At 33.7% G+C, this 14,814-nt stretch overlaps 1 protein-coding gene across 1 annotated transcript in view; it reads right to left on the bottom strand.

Annotated features, from left to right (window-relative positions):
- LOC121383001 (protein SCAI-like) overlaps window positions 1–14,814 on the bottom strand; it is a 62,019-nt gene that overhangs the window by 12,331 nt on the left and 34,874 nt on the right. Inside the window, exons 5-12 of the mRNA XM_041512724.1 lie at window positions 9,917–10,013; window positions 8,673–8,771; window positions 8,150–8,302; window positions 6,699–6,821; window positions 4,190–4,219; window positions 2,568–2,742; window positions 898–994; window positions 280–361 (exon numbers count right to left, since the gene is read on the bottom strand). Coding sequence (XP_041368658.1) covers window positions 280–361; window positions 898–994; window positions 2,568–2,742; window positions 4,190–4,219; window positions 6,699–6,821; window positions 8,150–8,302; window positions 8,673–8,771; window positions 9,917–10,013 — 856 coding nt within the window. The remainder of the gene's footprint in view (window positions 1–279; window positions 362–897; window positions 995–2,567; window positions 2,743–4,189; window positions 4,220–6,698; window positions 6,822–8,149; window positions 8,303–8,672; window positions 8,772–9,916; window positions 10,014–14,814) is intronic.

Genomic DNA, 14,814 nt, shown 5'->3' with positions numbered 1-14,814 from the left:
GCCATCTGACTCAGCCAATGGATATTGGCTGCTTTGGACCTTTTAAGAGGCTCCCGTTTGCTGAGTGTGCTAGCTTTATGATGGTTTATTTAACAACGCACTCAACACATTTCATTTTAAGGTTATATGGCATCGGACATATGGTTAAGGACCACATAGATATTGTGAGAGGAAACGCACTGTTGCTATGCAATGGGATACTCATTTGGGAAGTAAGACTAAGAGGGTCTAAAGTCAAGCTTAACGTAGCACTGAATATTGAAAAACATGACAAAATACCTGGAATGCTGAGCTGTTGTCACTGTCTACTATAAGGAACAGTGGTTTTCTTGTGTACGGATACAAATCTCCAGGATGCAAGCTGTAAACAATTCAGTATACGACAACATGTTAGGACTTTGGATTATTTATTTATTACATTTAATTCAAATATGGAAAACAAAATTTTACATTTTCATGTAAAAATGTCTTAAAACCAAAGAAATTAAGCAATTACAGGGAACATTAAAAAAAGAATCAGATAGCAATTCATTATGAAAATTTCAGATTGCATAATTCTTAAATACTAAATAGTAGTTGCTAATCAGTGTTCAACTGACTAACAACTGTTGTTTATCATTTTTTTAAAAACATAACGTTCCCTGAATTAATATGCTTTCACCAATTCACACTCATATTTTTCCACACCTACATGTAATCCAAGTAAAGTAAATTAAGTTATACTAAAGTGAACTATCAATTTGTCAGATTGTCATTAACCGCATTTGAAATTTAGGGTAGTGATTTGTGTAGCACTTGTAAATCAGTACACCTTTAAATCTTTAATTCTATTGAGGAATATTTCAAAATATCATTTTGTAAAGTTGAATATTAAAATTTAAATAAAATGTTCATTACCAGTGCATTTCTTTCAGGGTTCCCGGCTTTTTACCCTTGTTTGGAACTTCTCCCTCCCTCCGACTGTTTGTCACAACACCACCGAGGTCATATGCAGCTATAATAAAAAATTAAAAAATTATTTTTCTTATAACATATCATGAACTTAAACATTTCATTTGTCACATTCTAAATACATTGCAAACTAACTATTAATTTGGTAAGGGACAGACAGGTCAGGAAATATTTTATTTAACGACGCACTCAACACATTTTATTTAGGGTTATATAGGTGTCGGACATATGGTTAAGGACCACTGGGAGAGGAAACCTGCTGTCGCCACTTCATGGGCTATTCGTTTTCGATTAGCAGTAGGGGATCTTTTATATGCACCATCCAACAGACAGGATAGCACATACCACAACATTTGATATACCAGTCGTGGTGCACTGGCTGGAGCGAGAAGTAGCCCAATGGGCCAACCGACATGGATTGATACTAGACCGACCGCGCATCAAGCGAATGCTTTACCACTGAGCTACGTCCTGCCCCTACTAGGTAAGGCTGCCACAATGATCATTAACTGTTAACTTTATAATAAAAATTTTCACTATGAGGTTTAAATATATTTTACTTGTATACTTTGTATTCCCAGTAACAAAGAGTATTATAATTCCTACTTTTGCTTTCACCCAAGTGCCGCAAAGCAATGCATCTTACAAAATACACTGGCCTCGGTGGCGTCGTGGCAGGCCATCGGTCTACAGGCTGGTAGGTACTGGATTCGGATCCCAGTTGAGGCATGGGATTTTTAATCCAGATACCGACCCCATACCCTGAGTGAGTGCTCCGCAAGGCTCAATGGGTAGGTGTGAACCACTTGCACCGACCAGTGATCCATAACTGGTTCAACAAAGGCCATGGTTTGTGCTATCCTGCCTGTGGGAAGCGCAAATAAAAGATCCCTTGCTGCTAATCGGAAGAGTAGCCCATGTAGTGGCGACAGTGGGTTTCCTCTTAAAATCTGTGTGGTCCTTAACCATATGTCTGACGCCATATAACCGTCAATAAAATGTGTTGAGTGCGTCGTTAAATAAAACATTTCTTTCTTACAAAATACCTAAGTTAAATGTTCCAGACATTACACGAAAACAAGTATGACATTGTTATTCATACATGTTATTCTTGATCATTTTCAGTATATCACTACACAGCTGCAGACGGGAAAATAGCACAAATTACGGCACTATTTAAGGGACTTAACTCATGGTCATTTTGGTTTCTAAAAAGGAATTTTACCAATGCAGGATTTTTAATGATTTTTATAAAATTGAATTAAGCTTTATTGAAAATGAAAACATGTAATGTCATCTCCTGATTACATTGTATTTGACTATAGCTTGGCAAAACATTTTTAACTTTACTTTATAATAAAGTTAACCATTCAATTAATGTAATTTTATATTTTTAAAATTTGCATAGTACCGTATATTGCCGTGTATTATCTCTTAGTTTGATCAAAATTTGTAAGTTAGGGTCTGGAGTGTTTTCGATCGGAATTTTACGAATCAATTTGTTGCCTCCATGTATAAGCCAACTCTCTTCTTTTGGAAAGTATTTCTAGACTTCAAAAGTCGGCTAATACACGGCAATATACGGTATTCAGAAGCATTGTATAAACACACATTACCATCATCAGTATGTTTTGCATTGCCAAGGCAACCATCTGCAGATATGTACAAAATCATTGCCCCACTGGGTGGAAGTTCTTTGAAGGCAGATGCGAGGAATGTGTTCAGCTGTCCATACGTTGGCTTGTACAGCAAATACTTGTGCGGGTTTTCACGACGATGGTCACCATTTTCCTTCAGAAAAAAAACAAAAATACAAAAATTAGAATTATGAAAAAAACATTCATTAGAAAGGAATGTCCAACCCTTTGTTTGTAAACTGACTAATTCGTAGTGAGGGCCACATTCTGAAAAATAGCTGATCCTTAATTAATCGAATGTGCTCTAATGGTGTCATTAAATAAAACAAACTTTGATTGCAGAGCTTAATAACGCCTGGACAGTTGAAGAGAATATAACCTGATGGGAGTGATTCTATCACAAAGTTCTATATCGCTTGCAGTATTTACAAAATTTCACAGTAGCGTATTAAAACCCCCACTACAGATAAGCTACAATATACGGAATTCCAAATCAGATATATTAATTGTTAGACCCAAGGAGACTATACATATAATTACATAGAATGTGTACACGTAATGAAATACATAATTTTGTTAAATAGTTCAAGTAAACCCAATGTACTGAATTGATTTATATTATAGAAGCACATGTACATGTATATATACATAACATTAGCAAAAGAAAGAAAAAAGAAGCCGCTGAAGAATGTATTCTGTGCACAAGAATTAATCTTAAATACTTTTTTGATACAAAAGGAAAGAATTCCAGAATACCAATGGGGTTTGTAGGTAATGCTAAGATGCACCATGTAAATTAATCCGTATGCACATGTCAAAAAAACACATAAAGCTCTAATTCATGCCAGTCCTTCACATTTGAAGTGCGAAGAGTCCTGTTACGTGTACCATCATTTTAGGTGGACAATAAAAAAACCTTCTACTTGAGATAAAATTAAGGTGTGCTTGGGAGCGCAAGCACAATCGTGCGCCTTGGATATGAAGGACTGTCATGCATACTTCGTCTAATAGTAAGCATACTAATTTTCAGTTGGGTACTTAATATGTTTAACTTTGCCACATTTACCAAATTCATGAAAACACTAGTGAGCTTAAGCTGATTAACAGTAAACAGAACACACCTGAAAAGGTGAACAAAATATGTAATTGCAGAGATTTGCAAAACTAGCTGAGTTTGAAGATTAAAATACATTGTAACGTACATGCAACTTATCATAGTTTGCATTGCTTCTAAATACATGCTTTCTGCAAATTATAAAAAGTGAGTATGTGAGTTGGACGTACTACCATCCACAAGCAAGCTATAGGTTGTTGAAAATAAAAAGATGTATTTAATTTTAAATAAATAAATAAATAAAATAAATAAATACAGGAAGTATTCCATGCACAGAGCAGGCTTATCATATTAGTTGACTTTGTTATATCAAATATTTGTCTAATTATTTAAAACAATAGAAGGAATTCAGGTATCCATAACCAAATGAATATATACAGTATATACATGTATACTATATTTGCAAGCATTGTAGTTTATGTTAAACACTTAAATATGCATACACCATGCCCCATGTACATCTGGTCACAAGGAAATTGATAATTACCTGCCCAGATGGACCTGGTCTCATAAATGTCTAAAAAGAAAATCCCAATAAGTTGATAATTGAAATATCATTTGAAAATAAAATAAAAACATCGATTATGATTCAACTTTACAAAATTTTACAGAAAGGGGACATGAATCACTTAGAACATGTAATGGAAGAATATTAAGAAGATTCTTTATTAGATATACATTTTAAAATAATTTCTCACTGAAATTTTAAAACATATTTAGTGGTTGTGATAAATGTAGATCAGAAGTGCTTACATGTCAGTGAACTGTATAAAATGTAGAAGGAAACAGAAAACGTAAAAAAAAAAATATAAAAAAATATATAAAAAAAGACAGAGGTACAAGGCAGGTACATCTTAATGTGAGATGGGTAATGTGAGGTCATTAGACAACAATTTTAAACCAATATTTTGTTATTAAAGCCTTTATTATAAAAGCTATCTTGTTAATTTGTAGTGTTAAATTACATTTAACCAAACATGACAAATACGATAACGTAGATTATTTATGATAAAATAGTCAAATGAAAAAGTTACTTTTTCAGCCATGTTTGTCTTTTCATGTACAATAATAGTTCATTTACTGAATGGATGAGAGAAAAAGACTCCATCATATGCGGTCATGTGGAATAAAAAAAAAAGTACACCCTTGATAGTAAAAATTTCGTTCCAGGTTGAAATTTTCACCACCTCGGGTGTACCTTTTTAATCCCACATGACAGCATAAGATGAGCCTTATAATACAATATACAAGATTAAGAAAAAAACATGAAGACTTGTTGAGAGAAATTAAAGACCGTAATTTAAGACTGGGTGTGTAAAGATTTGTGCGTACAAATAAACAGTGACAGAACACAGAATCACTCTTGCAGACATGTACATGTACATGAAGGGAAGCAGAGAGCTTTAAATATACTGGCTGGTACATTCTACTTAAAGACTGTTAACAGTTACAGACACATGCAATACCAACATCCATTATCCACATAGTTCCAAGATATTCAGGGAAATATAACCAGTATGACCCACATGTGTCATAATGATTTCATGTGTACAACGAATGACATCATTTTGTGAAGCGACGTCCTAACTTAATGCGGCTTCCCCAGTGTACACTCTGATCAAAATGATGTCTTTTTGTTGTATCTTTTTAGTTATGTTTGAAAAGTTTTCACATGGTCATAGCTTGTTGTTAATAAAAACAATATTTTGGATAATGTTGATAATAAAGAAATTATTACACTCCCATGTGAATCGTACTGATTTTATGTAACTCGTGTCAGGATTCATGTATTACCCTTGCTTTTGCAATACAAGAATCCCGACACTTACGTTTCGTCAAATCAGTATGACACACAAGTTCGGGTAATAATCTCTATCTATTTTTTTTTTCTGTTCTGACCACGTGCATGGAATGAACCAAGCACATCAGCTTTCAGAATATTTGAAAGAAAAAAACACACCTTCTTCACAATTGTACAATGTCATGCATACAGCTAAGTTATAAAATGTAAATAATGGGGGATTGTAATTTTTGTAAATTAAGGTTGTTAATTAATCTAAAATATTTACTTCAACCACATTAATAATTTACTGTTTCAAACACTGGAAATGAATAATTATGTTAAGTTTAACAACACAGACATAAATTACTATAAATGGCTTTTGCAAAATCCAAAAATTGCTTCAGAGATTCAAGACACCAGAGAAATAAATGTTCATGCCTATCTTATGTACAACATATCTCAATGACCAGTTCAATAGGATTTTAGGGGTTTGGTCTTCTGGCACTCTGAAAACAATTCTTTGCAATGAAACACATCAATATAGACAGATCTTTTACCCAAATTCAATTCTTAAATCTGACCATTATAGTGCACATATCAAGAAACAGTTTAAGCACAAATAGGCATCTATAATGACTTTAAATTGATATATTATGAATTAGATATGCCTATTTCATAATTATTACATTGTAAGAGACTGGCACTGATATCGCAAATTAAATTAAGTGACCACTTAAAATGCAACCATTTAATATTGTAATAGCACAATAAATCATAACAGAAATGATGGCAGCTATAGTCCGTCCCAACCTACAATTTTTTTTTTTTTTTAAATAATTTTAGTTTTGTTGACGTAAGAAGAAAAGTAAAAGTGTTTTGGAAATAACCAAAAAATACAATTTAAAAAACAATCAGCTCAGAAATAAATAACTAGTAGCAAATTCCATAGAATGAAAAAATGTGTTCCCTGTGGGAAGGACTATAAATAAATGTCCATAGCTAATATAAATTTAAACCTCTTTTTTTTCTTTCAAAAGAGCTAAATCAACTTTAAAAACAAATTTTTAAAGTAATTAATAATTTAAAAGTTGTCTTCTAGTGTTTGCCCTTTTGTGAATAAACAGGTAGCTATAAGCCTCTTCATAAAGTTGATTGTTCAGGATTTCCCAGATTTATAAAAAATATTAATTTCTCTAGTAAAAAAAATGCTTACAAATGGCTGCCGTCCCGGGGCAGGTGAAGCATCATAGATCTGATTGGTCAAATCTTCCTGAGGCTCTCTCTCCAGTGTCTGGAGCATTCGAAACATGTCGAGTGTCAACTCACTGAACTTAACCTGTAATACATCAATAAATATCAATGGTAGGAAACATGTTGAATGTCAGCTCACTGAACGTAACCTGTAATACATCAATAAATATCAATGGTAGGAAAAATGTCGAGTGTCAGCTCACTGAACTTAACCTGTAATACATCAATAAATATCAGTGGTAGGAAACATGTCGAGTGTCAGCTCACTGAACTTAACCTGTAATACATCAATAAATATCAATGGTAGGAAACATGTTGAGTGTCAGCTCACTGAACATAACCTGTAATACAGCAATAAATATCAATGGTAGGAAACATGTTGAGTGTCAGCTCACTGAACTTTGAAAACATGTTGAGTGTCAGCTCACTGAACTTAACCTGTAATACAGCAATAAATATCAATGGTAGGAAACATGTCGAGTGTCAGCTCACTGAACTTAACCTGTAATACATCAATAAATATCAATGGTAGGAAACATGTCGAGTGTCAGCTCACTGAACTTAACCTGTAATTACAGCAATAAATATCAATGGTAGGAAACATGTCGAGTGTCAGCTCACTGAACTTAACCTGTAATACAGCAATAAATATCAATGGTAGGAAACATGTTGAGTGTCAGCTCACTGAACTTTGAAAACATGTTGAGTGCCAGCTCACTGAACTTAACCTGTAATACATCAGTAATTGCTGACGATAGAAAACATGTCGAGTGTCAGCTCACTGAACTTAACCTGTAATACATCAATAATTGTAGACGATAGAAAACATGTCGAGTTTCAGCTCACTGAACTTAACCTGTAATACAGCAATAAATATCAATGGTAGGAAACATGTCGAGTGTCAGCTCACTGAACTTAACCTGTAATACAGCAATAAATATCAATGGTAGGAAAAATGTCGTGTTTCAGCTCACTGAACTTAACCTGTAATTACAGCAATAAATATCAATGGTAGGAAACATGTCGAGTGTCAGCTCACTGAACTTAACCTGTAATACAGCAATAAATATCAATGGTAGGAAACATGTTGAGTGTCAGCTCACTGAACTTTGAAAACATGTTGAGTGTCAGCTCACTGAACTTAACCTGTAATACATCAATAATTGCTGACGATAGAAAACATGTCGAGTGTCAGCTCACTGAACTTAACCTGTAATACATCAATAATTGTAGACGATAGAAAACATGTCGAGTTTCAGCTCACTGAACTTAACCTGTAATATATCAATTATTGTTGATGACAGAAACATGTCGAGTGTCACCTTTTTTTTATTAGATAATTTTTTATTTTTTGGACAAATGCTTTTGGATGAACAGCCAGATAAACAGACTAGTTCCAAAGAAATAACCTACCTGCTCATGGCAGTTTCCAACAATGAGTATCTCTTGTAGGGTGAGGTAAACTGGAGTTCCTTTGTCCAGGGGTGGGGTGTTCAGGAGGGTCAGTCGATGAGACAATACAATAGTCGATGAGTCAACATCCACAACATTAATAATGTTGTCTGCCTGGAAATATAATTATTCCAAAAATTAGGTTAACACATAGAGCTCTGTTAAAGAATATAAAAATGCATCAACAATAACAAAATTTAAGGTAATTTATACTGATTTTGGAGTTATTAACCTTTATATGTATGACACGTATTTCAACCATGTATTCTGTTAATTTCAACCATGTATTCTGTTCATTATTCAAAGATAAAACTGACAGTGAACAAAAACATAAAGAGAATTTTGCAGTCTTGAAAAGCAGTGTATTAATGATAACTTTTCATCAAAGAACAGTTTTCTGGTGATACCAAAATACAAAAACTCCAAGAAGAAAACAAATCTAGAGATTTTTTTTTCATGTTTGTTCATTAGTGCTGCCACTCACCTCGATGAAAGCCTTGATTTCACCGAGCACAAGATTCCACTCCAATTGGTCTTCGGGTTCATAGGTGGACGTGTAGTCGTCAATCTGCTTCGCCAGCTCCTGTCCAAAATGAGGCAGTCAGCAGTTAACACACTGGATTATTAACATCAAATCACAATATTACACTGATAAAAAGTCAACTGTGTTACTGACAGTTAATTCCACATTACACCCGTTTATATTCTATACATATCAGCTATAATGAATGTTTAAGTATAGTGAGTTGAATGTGCTCTTCAACATCAAGTGTTGCCTTATTTCTTGCTCTCAATATATTTATATGTACGTGTATATACACAGTACAGAGGTATAATGGATCTTGGAGAACAATATTAATACCGTTGTTTACGGTGTACTAGTCTTCTATGATGATAATTATTATATATTTTCTGACAAACAGTATGTACATGTAGATTGCTAATAAACCAACGAAATAGTTACAATGTTATACATGTATATCTGATCTTAGATAAAAATCACAATCACAGAATTTATAGGTCATGGTCATGTATATACATGTATACATGTACATATATATCAATGTCACAGTGATATAGTTTCCTACTTTTGCCACCACACCCTTCTACTTTAACAGATGTTAATAAGAGTGTGGTATTCAAAGTAGTGAGCTAATTACATGTACCATTCCAAAAACATTTTAATATCATAACCGTGTGTACTACATGTATATGTTATAAAGTACATGATGTAAATGTTATTATTTCGTAAAGTTAATTTTAAAACTTTAACAAATTCAGTTGCATTTGTACATCTTATTTAGATTGATTGATTTCAACTTATTTTCGTGCTTATATCCAATTAAGTTTCAAGCACGCTGTCCTGGGCACACACCCCAGCTATCTGGGCTGCCTGTCCAGGACAGTGGGTTAGTTGTTAGTTTGTTAGTGGTTAGTGAGAGAGAAGAGGGTGTAGTGGCCTTACACCTACCCATTGAGCCCTTAAGAACTCGCTCTGGGTTGGAGCCGGTACCGGGCTGCGAACCCTGTACCTACCAGCATGTCGTCCGATGGCTTAATCTTATTTAGACATGTAACTATGTTTGATTAGTTTAATTCTGAGTCACGTATACTATAGCACACCAATAAAGAATCAATTACTTAGTAACTTAATCTACACTGTACACTAAAATATCAGCTGCAAAGTAATTATTGTGATAAGCTTCAGTGCAAAACGTTGTGACCTACCCGTACAAGATCCCGAACGAGTTTCATCTTTTTGAGTAACAAACACACTACAATAAACCTTGCATAATACCGCAGTTTCTTTACCATCAGGTCTGGTCTGCAAAAATAGTTAAAACACACAACACATTAAAACACCAGATATTGTAACATACTAAGCCTATAGTGCTTATAAAACTTTTATTTAGAGTCTACACTCAGAACTCTACTAAGAGTCTGAGATTTTAACGTCATGGTAACACCATATGAAATGAATGCATGCTTATCATTAAATTAAGACCATGTGTATGGTGCAATATAACTAATACTTGCTTTTACAAGTATCGTATTTGTATTAACCTGTAGAGTGCCACAGGGTTTTAATTATTTTTTTTTTAAATGTTATAATGAAACAGATGAAATGAAATACAGGCCGAGCTAGCCCTGGGTCAAGATTCCCCCCCCTCCCCATACCAAATTATCTATTAAACTTTAAAAATTGCAGAAATCCAGTAATACTGCAACAAAATATCATTTATTACATGAACTTATTTTGCCTAATTAAAATAAAATTAACCAATTGTTTTTTAAATTTGCAATTGGCGAATTTGGTGAGTGCCAGAGCTGTCCCTGAAATAACAAAATAATAAAATGAAATGAAATAAATGAAAAAAATAAAAATCAATCACTTAATGAACAAACCAATGAATAAACGAAGGACCAAAAAATGTACAATGTGTTACCAGGCGCATGTGCATGAAACTGGGTTCTAGACTACGGTGAGCAAAGTTTTTAGGTGGGTTGGGTCATGCTCCCCTGAAAAATACATGAATAAATTTGAAAATTTACTTGAAAAAAAAGGTTTTGACCCCCCCCCCCCCCCCCCCCCCCCCCCCCATGTACGCAGTGAGTACCGTCTATTTAGTGCAAATATATTGGGCTAAATTAAACTCAGGTGTTTAAGCATTGTAAATGTATTTATTTAGCTAAACATGTATAAGACATAAACTGAATACTAAACAAATAATAAAAAACTTTCACTTGTTTATGTTTCAATGAAAAACCAGTTGCAGACTACATACGAGGAAAATAACTTTCTTTATGAATAAAGAATTAAATTTTTTTTAATATGGATCGAACTATCAATCTCAGTGTGTACAATACTTGCATGTACATTTATTTATACATGTTGTGTTACACACAGATAAAAGTACAAAATTAATTTACATGCATGTGTAATTTGCTTGATTTCAATTCTAGTATCCACGATTACTGAAAAATAGTTTCCCAGGCATTGGTTCCAATGATTACAGGACACAGGACTGAGAAAGTGTTTCCCACAAAATATGAAATCCCGTGATTTGCCCAGATCTAATAGCTCCAAGAACCCCAAGACCAATGGCGTAATCACTATTACACCAAGTCCAATTATATACTAGGCAGTAACTAGGTTGGAGTGGAAAGGCCAGGCATTAAATGTGAGGTCATAAATATATACATGTATATATATAATACACACCCACCTACAATTATTATAAAACAGTTTAGAATGTTTATATTGACTCAGGTTGTATTAAAACTGTTTCTAATAGTGGAGAATTATGAGCTACACATGTACCTGTATAAAAATTATATACATTCTTGTAAAAAAAACCCCCAAACATCAAAATATGTATTTAAATCCATATTTAGATCGTCTTTTAACAGGGTGGATGAGGGGGGCATACTCATGTCCCTCCAGCTTCAGAGTTGGAGGTGTAAGTGCCCCCCCCCCCCCCCCCCACACTTCTGGTGCCTATGAGTTATGCATGAATGATTCTACAGTTAACACTACATGTATTTAATAATATATACATGTGCATGTGCATGTATGTATGTATTTACAGTATGATATTATGAAGAAGCTCTCTGTAGTCGATGTTCACTATATAGAGTATTCGGATAATGGAATATTGATTAACAGACCACAGTGCCACTGATTAAGGTGGAGGCTAAATGTATATATTCAAGAACATGTAATTCCATGCCAGAGAATCAGCACTTGAGAAATGCCAAGATTACAGAGTGTGTAAAACTGAAATGTAGTTTTAAGTAACTTGATGCCAGACACTCAGAAGACACGATTATAGAGCAGGCCATAGGATTTCAACTTGCCTTGTGATCATGGGAACTGATGGGAAACTGTTTTTACGTTCTGTTGAATAGTCGTACTCGATATAATTTAAATCATCGGAAATAAAATTTCGGTTCTGTGATTTAAACACTTATTTTACCGACACAGTACCATTTCCATGAAATTCGAAGGCCTGTAGAAGTAAATGGAGCAAACCAACAACTAATGCCACTGTTTCATCAAGAGAGGCGCGGTTTAATGATAGATATTATTCCTCAATCTATAGCTTTCTTTTAAAATAATTTTCAGTGCATGTAAGTCGTCAAACACAATACTTCAAAGGAACTAACAGTAGTTTAAGATGTTTTCATTTGGTTTAACCAATACTAAAGTAATTTATCATTAGAAGTATATTCATTACTATGATAATTACAATTAATATTGATTGCTACAGTCAACATGTAAATTTATGCTAATAAATACATATTGTACATTATACGTAACAAGTCATGAGTGTTGATATCTCTCCCTTCTGAATATTATTTCATTCTATCATAATATAAGACTTATAATATACATGTAAGACTTACATAATGGTACATATATGTAGTACAAAATATGTGAAATACTAGCTCCCAGTGAGAATCTGTTTGAAAAACTCAACGGGAAGGTGTAATTTAAGGCCACCCTACCAACTTCTCACTCACTAACCATTAACCCCACGGCTGATATGAGGTGTGTGTCCAGGATAGCATGTTTGAACCTTAATGGTATAAAAATTAATGAATGAAAAAAATAATAATCAAACAATTAAAACACATGTACAGGTATGCAATATGATCAGATTTTGTCATGACAGTCATGTCTTCATATATTAGATATTAATAAACTGTATGACACAGTGCCCCAAATAATATGAATATAACTATACACAAGTCAGAAAAAAATCATATATAGCATTAATTGTATACACAAATGTGTATGTACATGTATGTTGTATATCTAGTTGGTACAGGCGTGTATGCGGGAATTTAATGGGGGGTCTAGATTGTGGTCCCCCATAAATGGAAAATTTTCTTAAGCATGGGGGAGGTGGGGTTTCGACCCTCAACACTCCTCTGTAGATGTGCCTGTGGTATTAGGTAATGCACATACACATAAATGGATTCTAAGCGTATGTTTCTGATGACCATTTGTATTAATTATTAATTATCTAACACAATAAAATATGCTTACACCTGATTCATGTGCCTGCATGCAGTTGTCATAGCTACTCGGTATTAATCATTCACAAATGACATTAACACACTGGGGAAATTCTAAGTGTGAAACAAAGCAGACTATCTGTTCAATACCTAGATAATCCCCTACAGACGGGATCATTATGCACATATCAATAAATAACACGATTCAAGCTGTTGCATGTATATATATCATCCATTAAAGTCTTTTGTAGGAGATATCGCTGGCACTATAATTTGCGATATCTCCAGCGATATTCTCCTAGGAGATATCGCTTCTTTTTGTTATGTTACTGTGTATGTTTCAGCACTAAACCTATCATTAGTGACGTCACGCCACTGTCGTTCTGCTAATTAACAAGTCTACCGCTGCCAAATATATTCAACCTACATGTACATTACTGACATTGTTTACAATTGTCGCAAATGAAAAGAATGATAATGGATGATAAAAATAATACCTCTATATATCTGCCAAATGCAAACTGAAGTTGAATTTGGCTGAAGTACATGTACCAGTACATGACATTCTATATTTTATTATAAATTTGCCAAAAAGATAAAGCAATGACACCAAGCTTTTACACTGTTTCAATAATAATATTATATAATTAAATTTCCATAATATTCATTACAAATTAAAGCCATCTTGTTTGTCCAGCCATATAAGCAACGTGAGTTTGTTAATTTCTACATGAATAATATCATCAGGGACCATTATATATCTGGGGCCTAATTCATTAAATTCTCACAACTTTGCGATCTCGCAATGCAATGCTAAAAGACTTGCAAATAGTATACTTTGTTGTCTAGCAGAGCCTACGAGAGCTTTGTGAATTAGGCCCCTGATGGCTCATTTTCTATTGGTACTTTGTATTATTAAGCATTATTTTTCAAGAACAAACGAAAAAATTCAAAAAAGAATATAATCTTGTTTGTGTTTTTATTAGTATCAGTAAGTATATTTTAAATTTAACTGTAAGGATTGTCTATGAATTCTTTTAGATTCATCGAGGTATGAAGAAACAGAAGCAGCAGCATGCATGGCAAACTTGTGTAAACGCTTCATCAATTCACACAGTTTGCACATGCTTTTTTATGTTCATATCCTGATGGATCTAAAAGAAATAACAGAAAATCCTTAAATACTCTGTTTTCATTTGTTTGGCTATAAGCTACACTGAATTTGGTTAACCATTTTAAACTGCTAACAGTATTTTCTTATTAATCCAGCTTAAATTAAGCTACATGTATGATCTCACTTCCATTTCTGGTAACACAATTCCCTAATGCACCATTCAAAGACAATTACATATAGTCAATAAACATCTGTACTTTCGTTATTCATAATTTATATGATCAACTGCCATGGTTTGACAAAATGTCTTTTGTCATGTTTTAAAGCATTGTTACACTGAACAGTAAAAAAGGCATGATGCATACCACACATATTGAGCAATAATGGTGAATTAATCAATGTTCTACATAACCTACTTTAGCAACTGGGAACAAACATAATGTGGATGATCTGACATGAAACCAGTATTTCAGCTTTCATGTCCTGTATT

Source organism: Gigantopelta aegis, chromosome 10 (assembly GCF_016097555.1).
Source record: "Gigantopelta aegis isolate Gae_Host chromosome 10, Gae_host_genome, whole genome shotgun sequence".
Classification (NCBI taxonomy): domain Eukaryota; kingdom Metazoa; phylum Mollusca; class Gastropoda; order Neomphalida; family Peltospiridae; genus Gigantopelta; species Gigantopelta aegis.
Note: the sequence above shows the minus strand (reverse complement) of the source record. Positions and strands in the feature narration are given on the sequence as shown.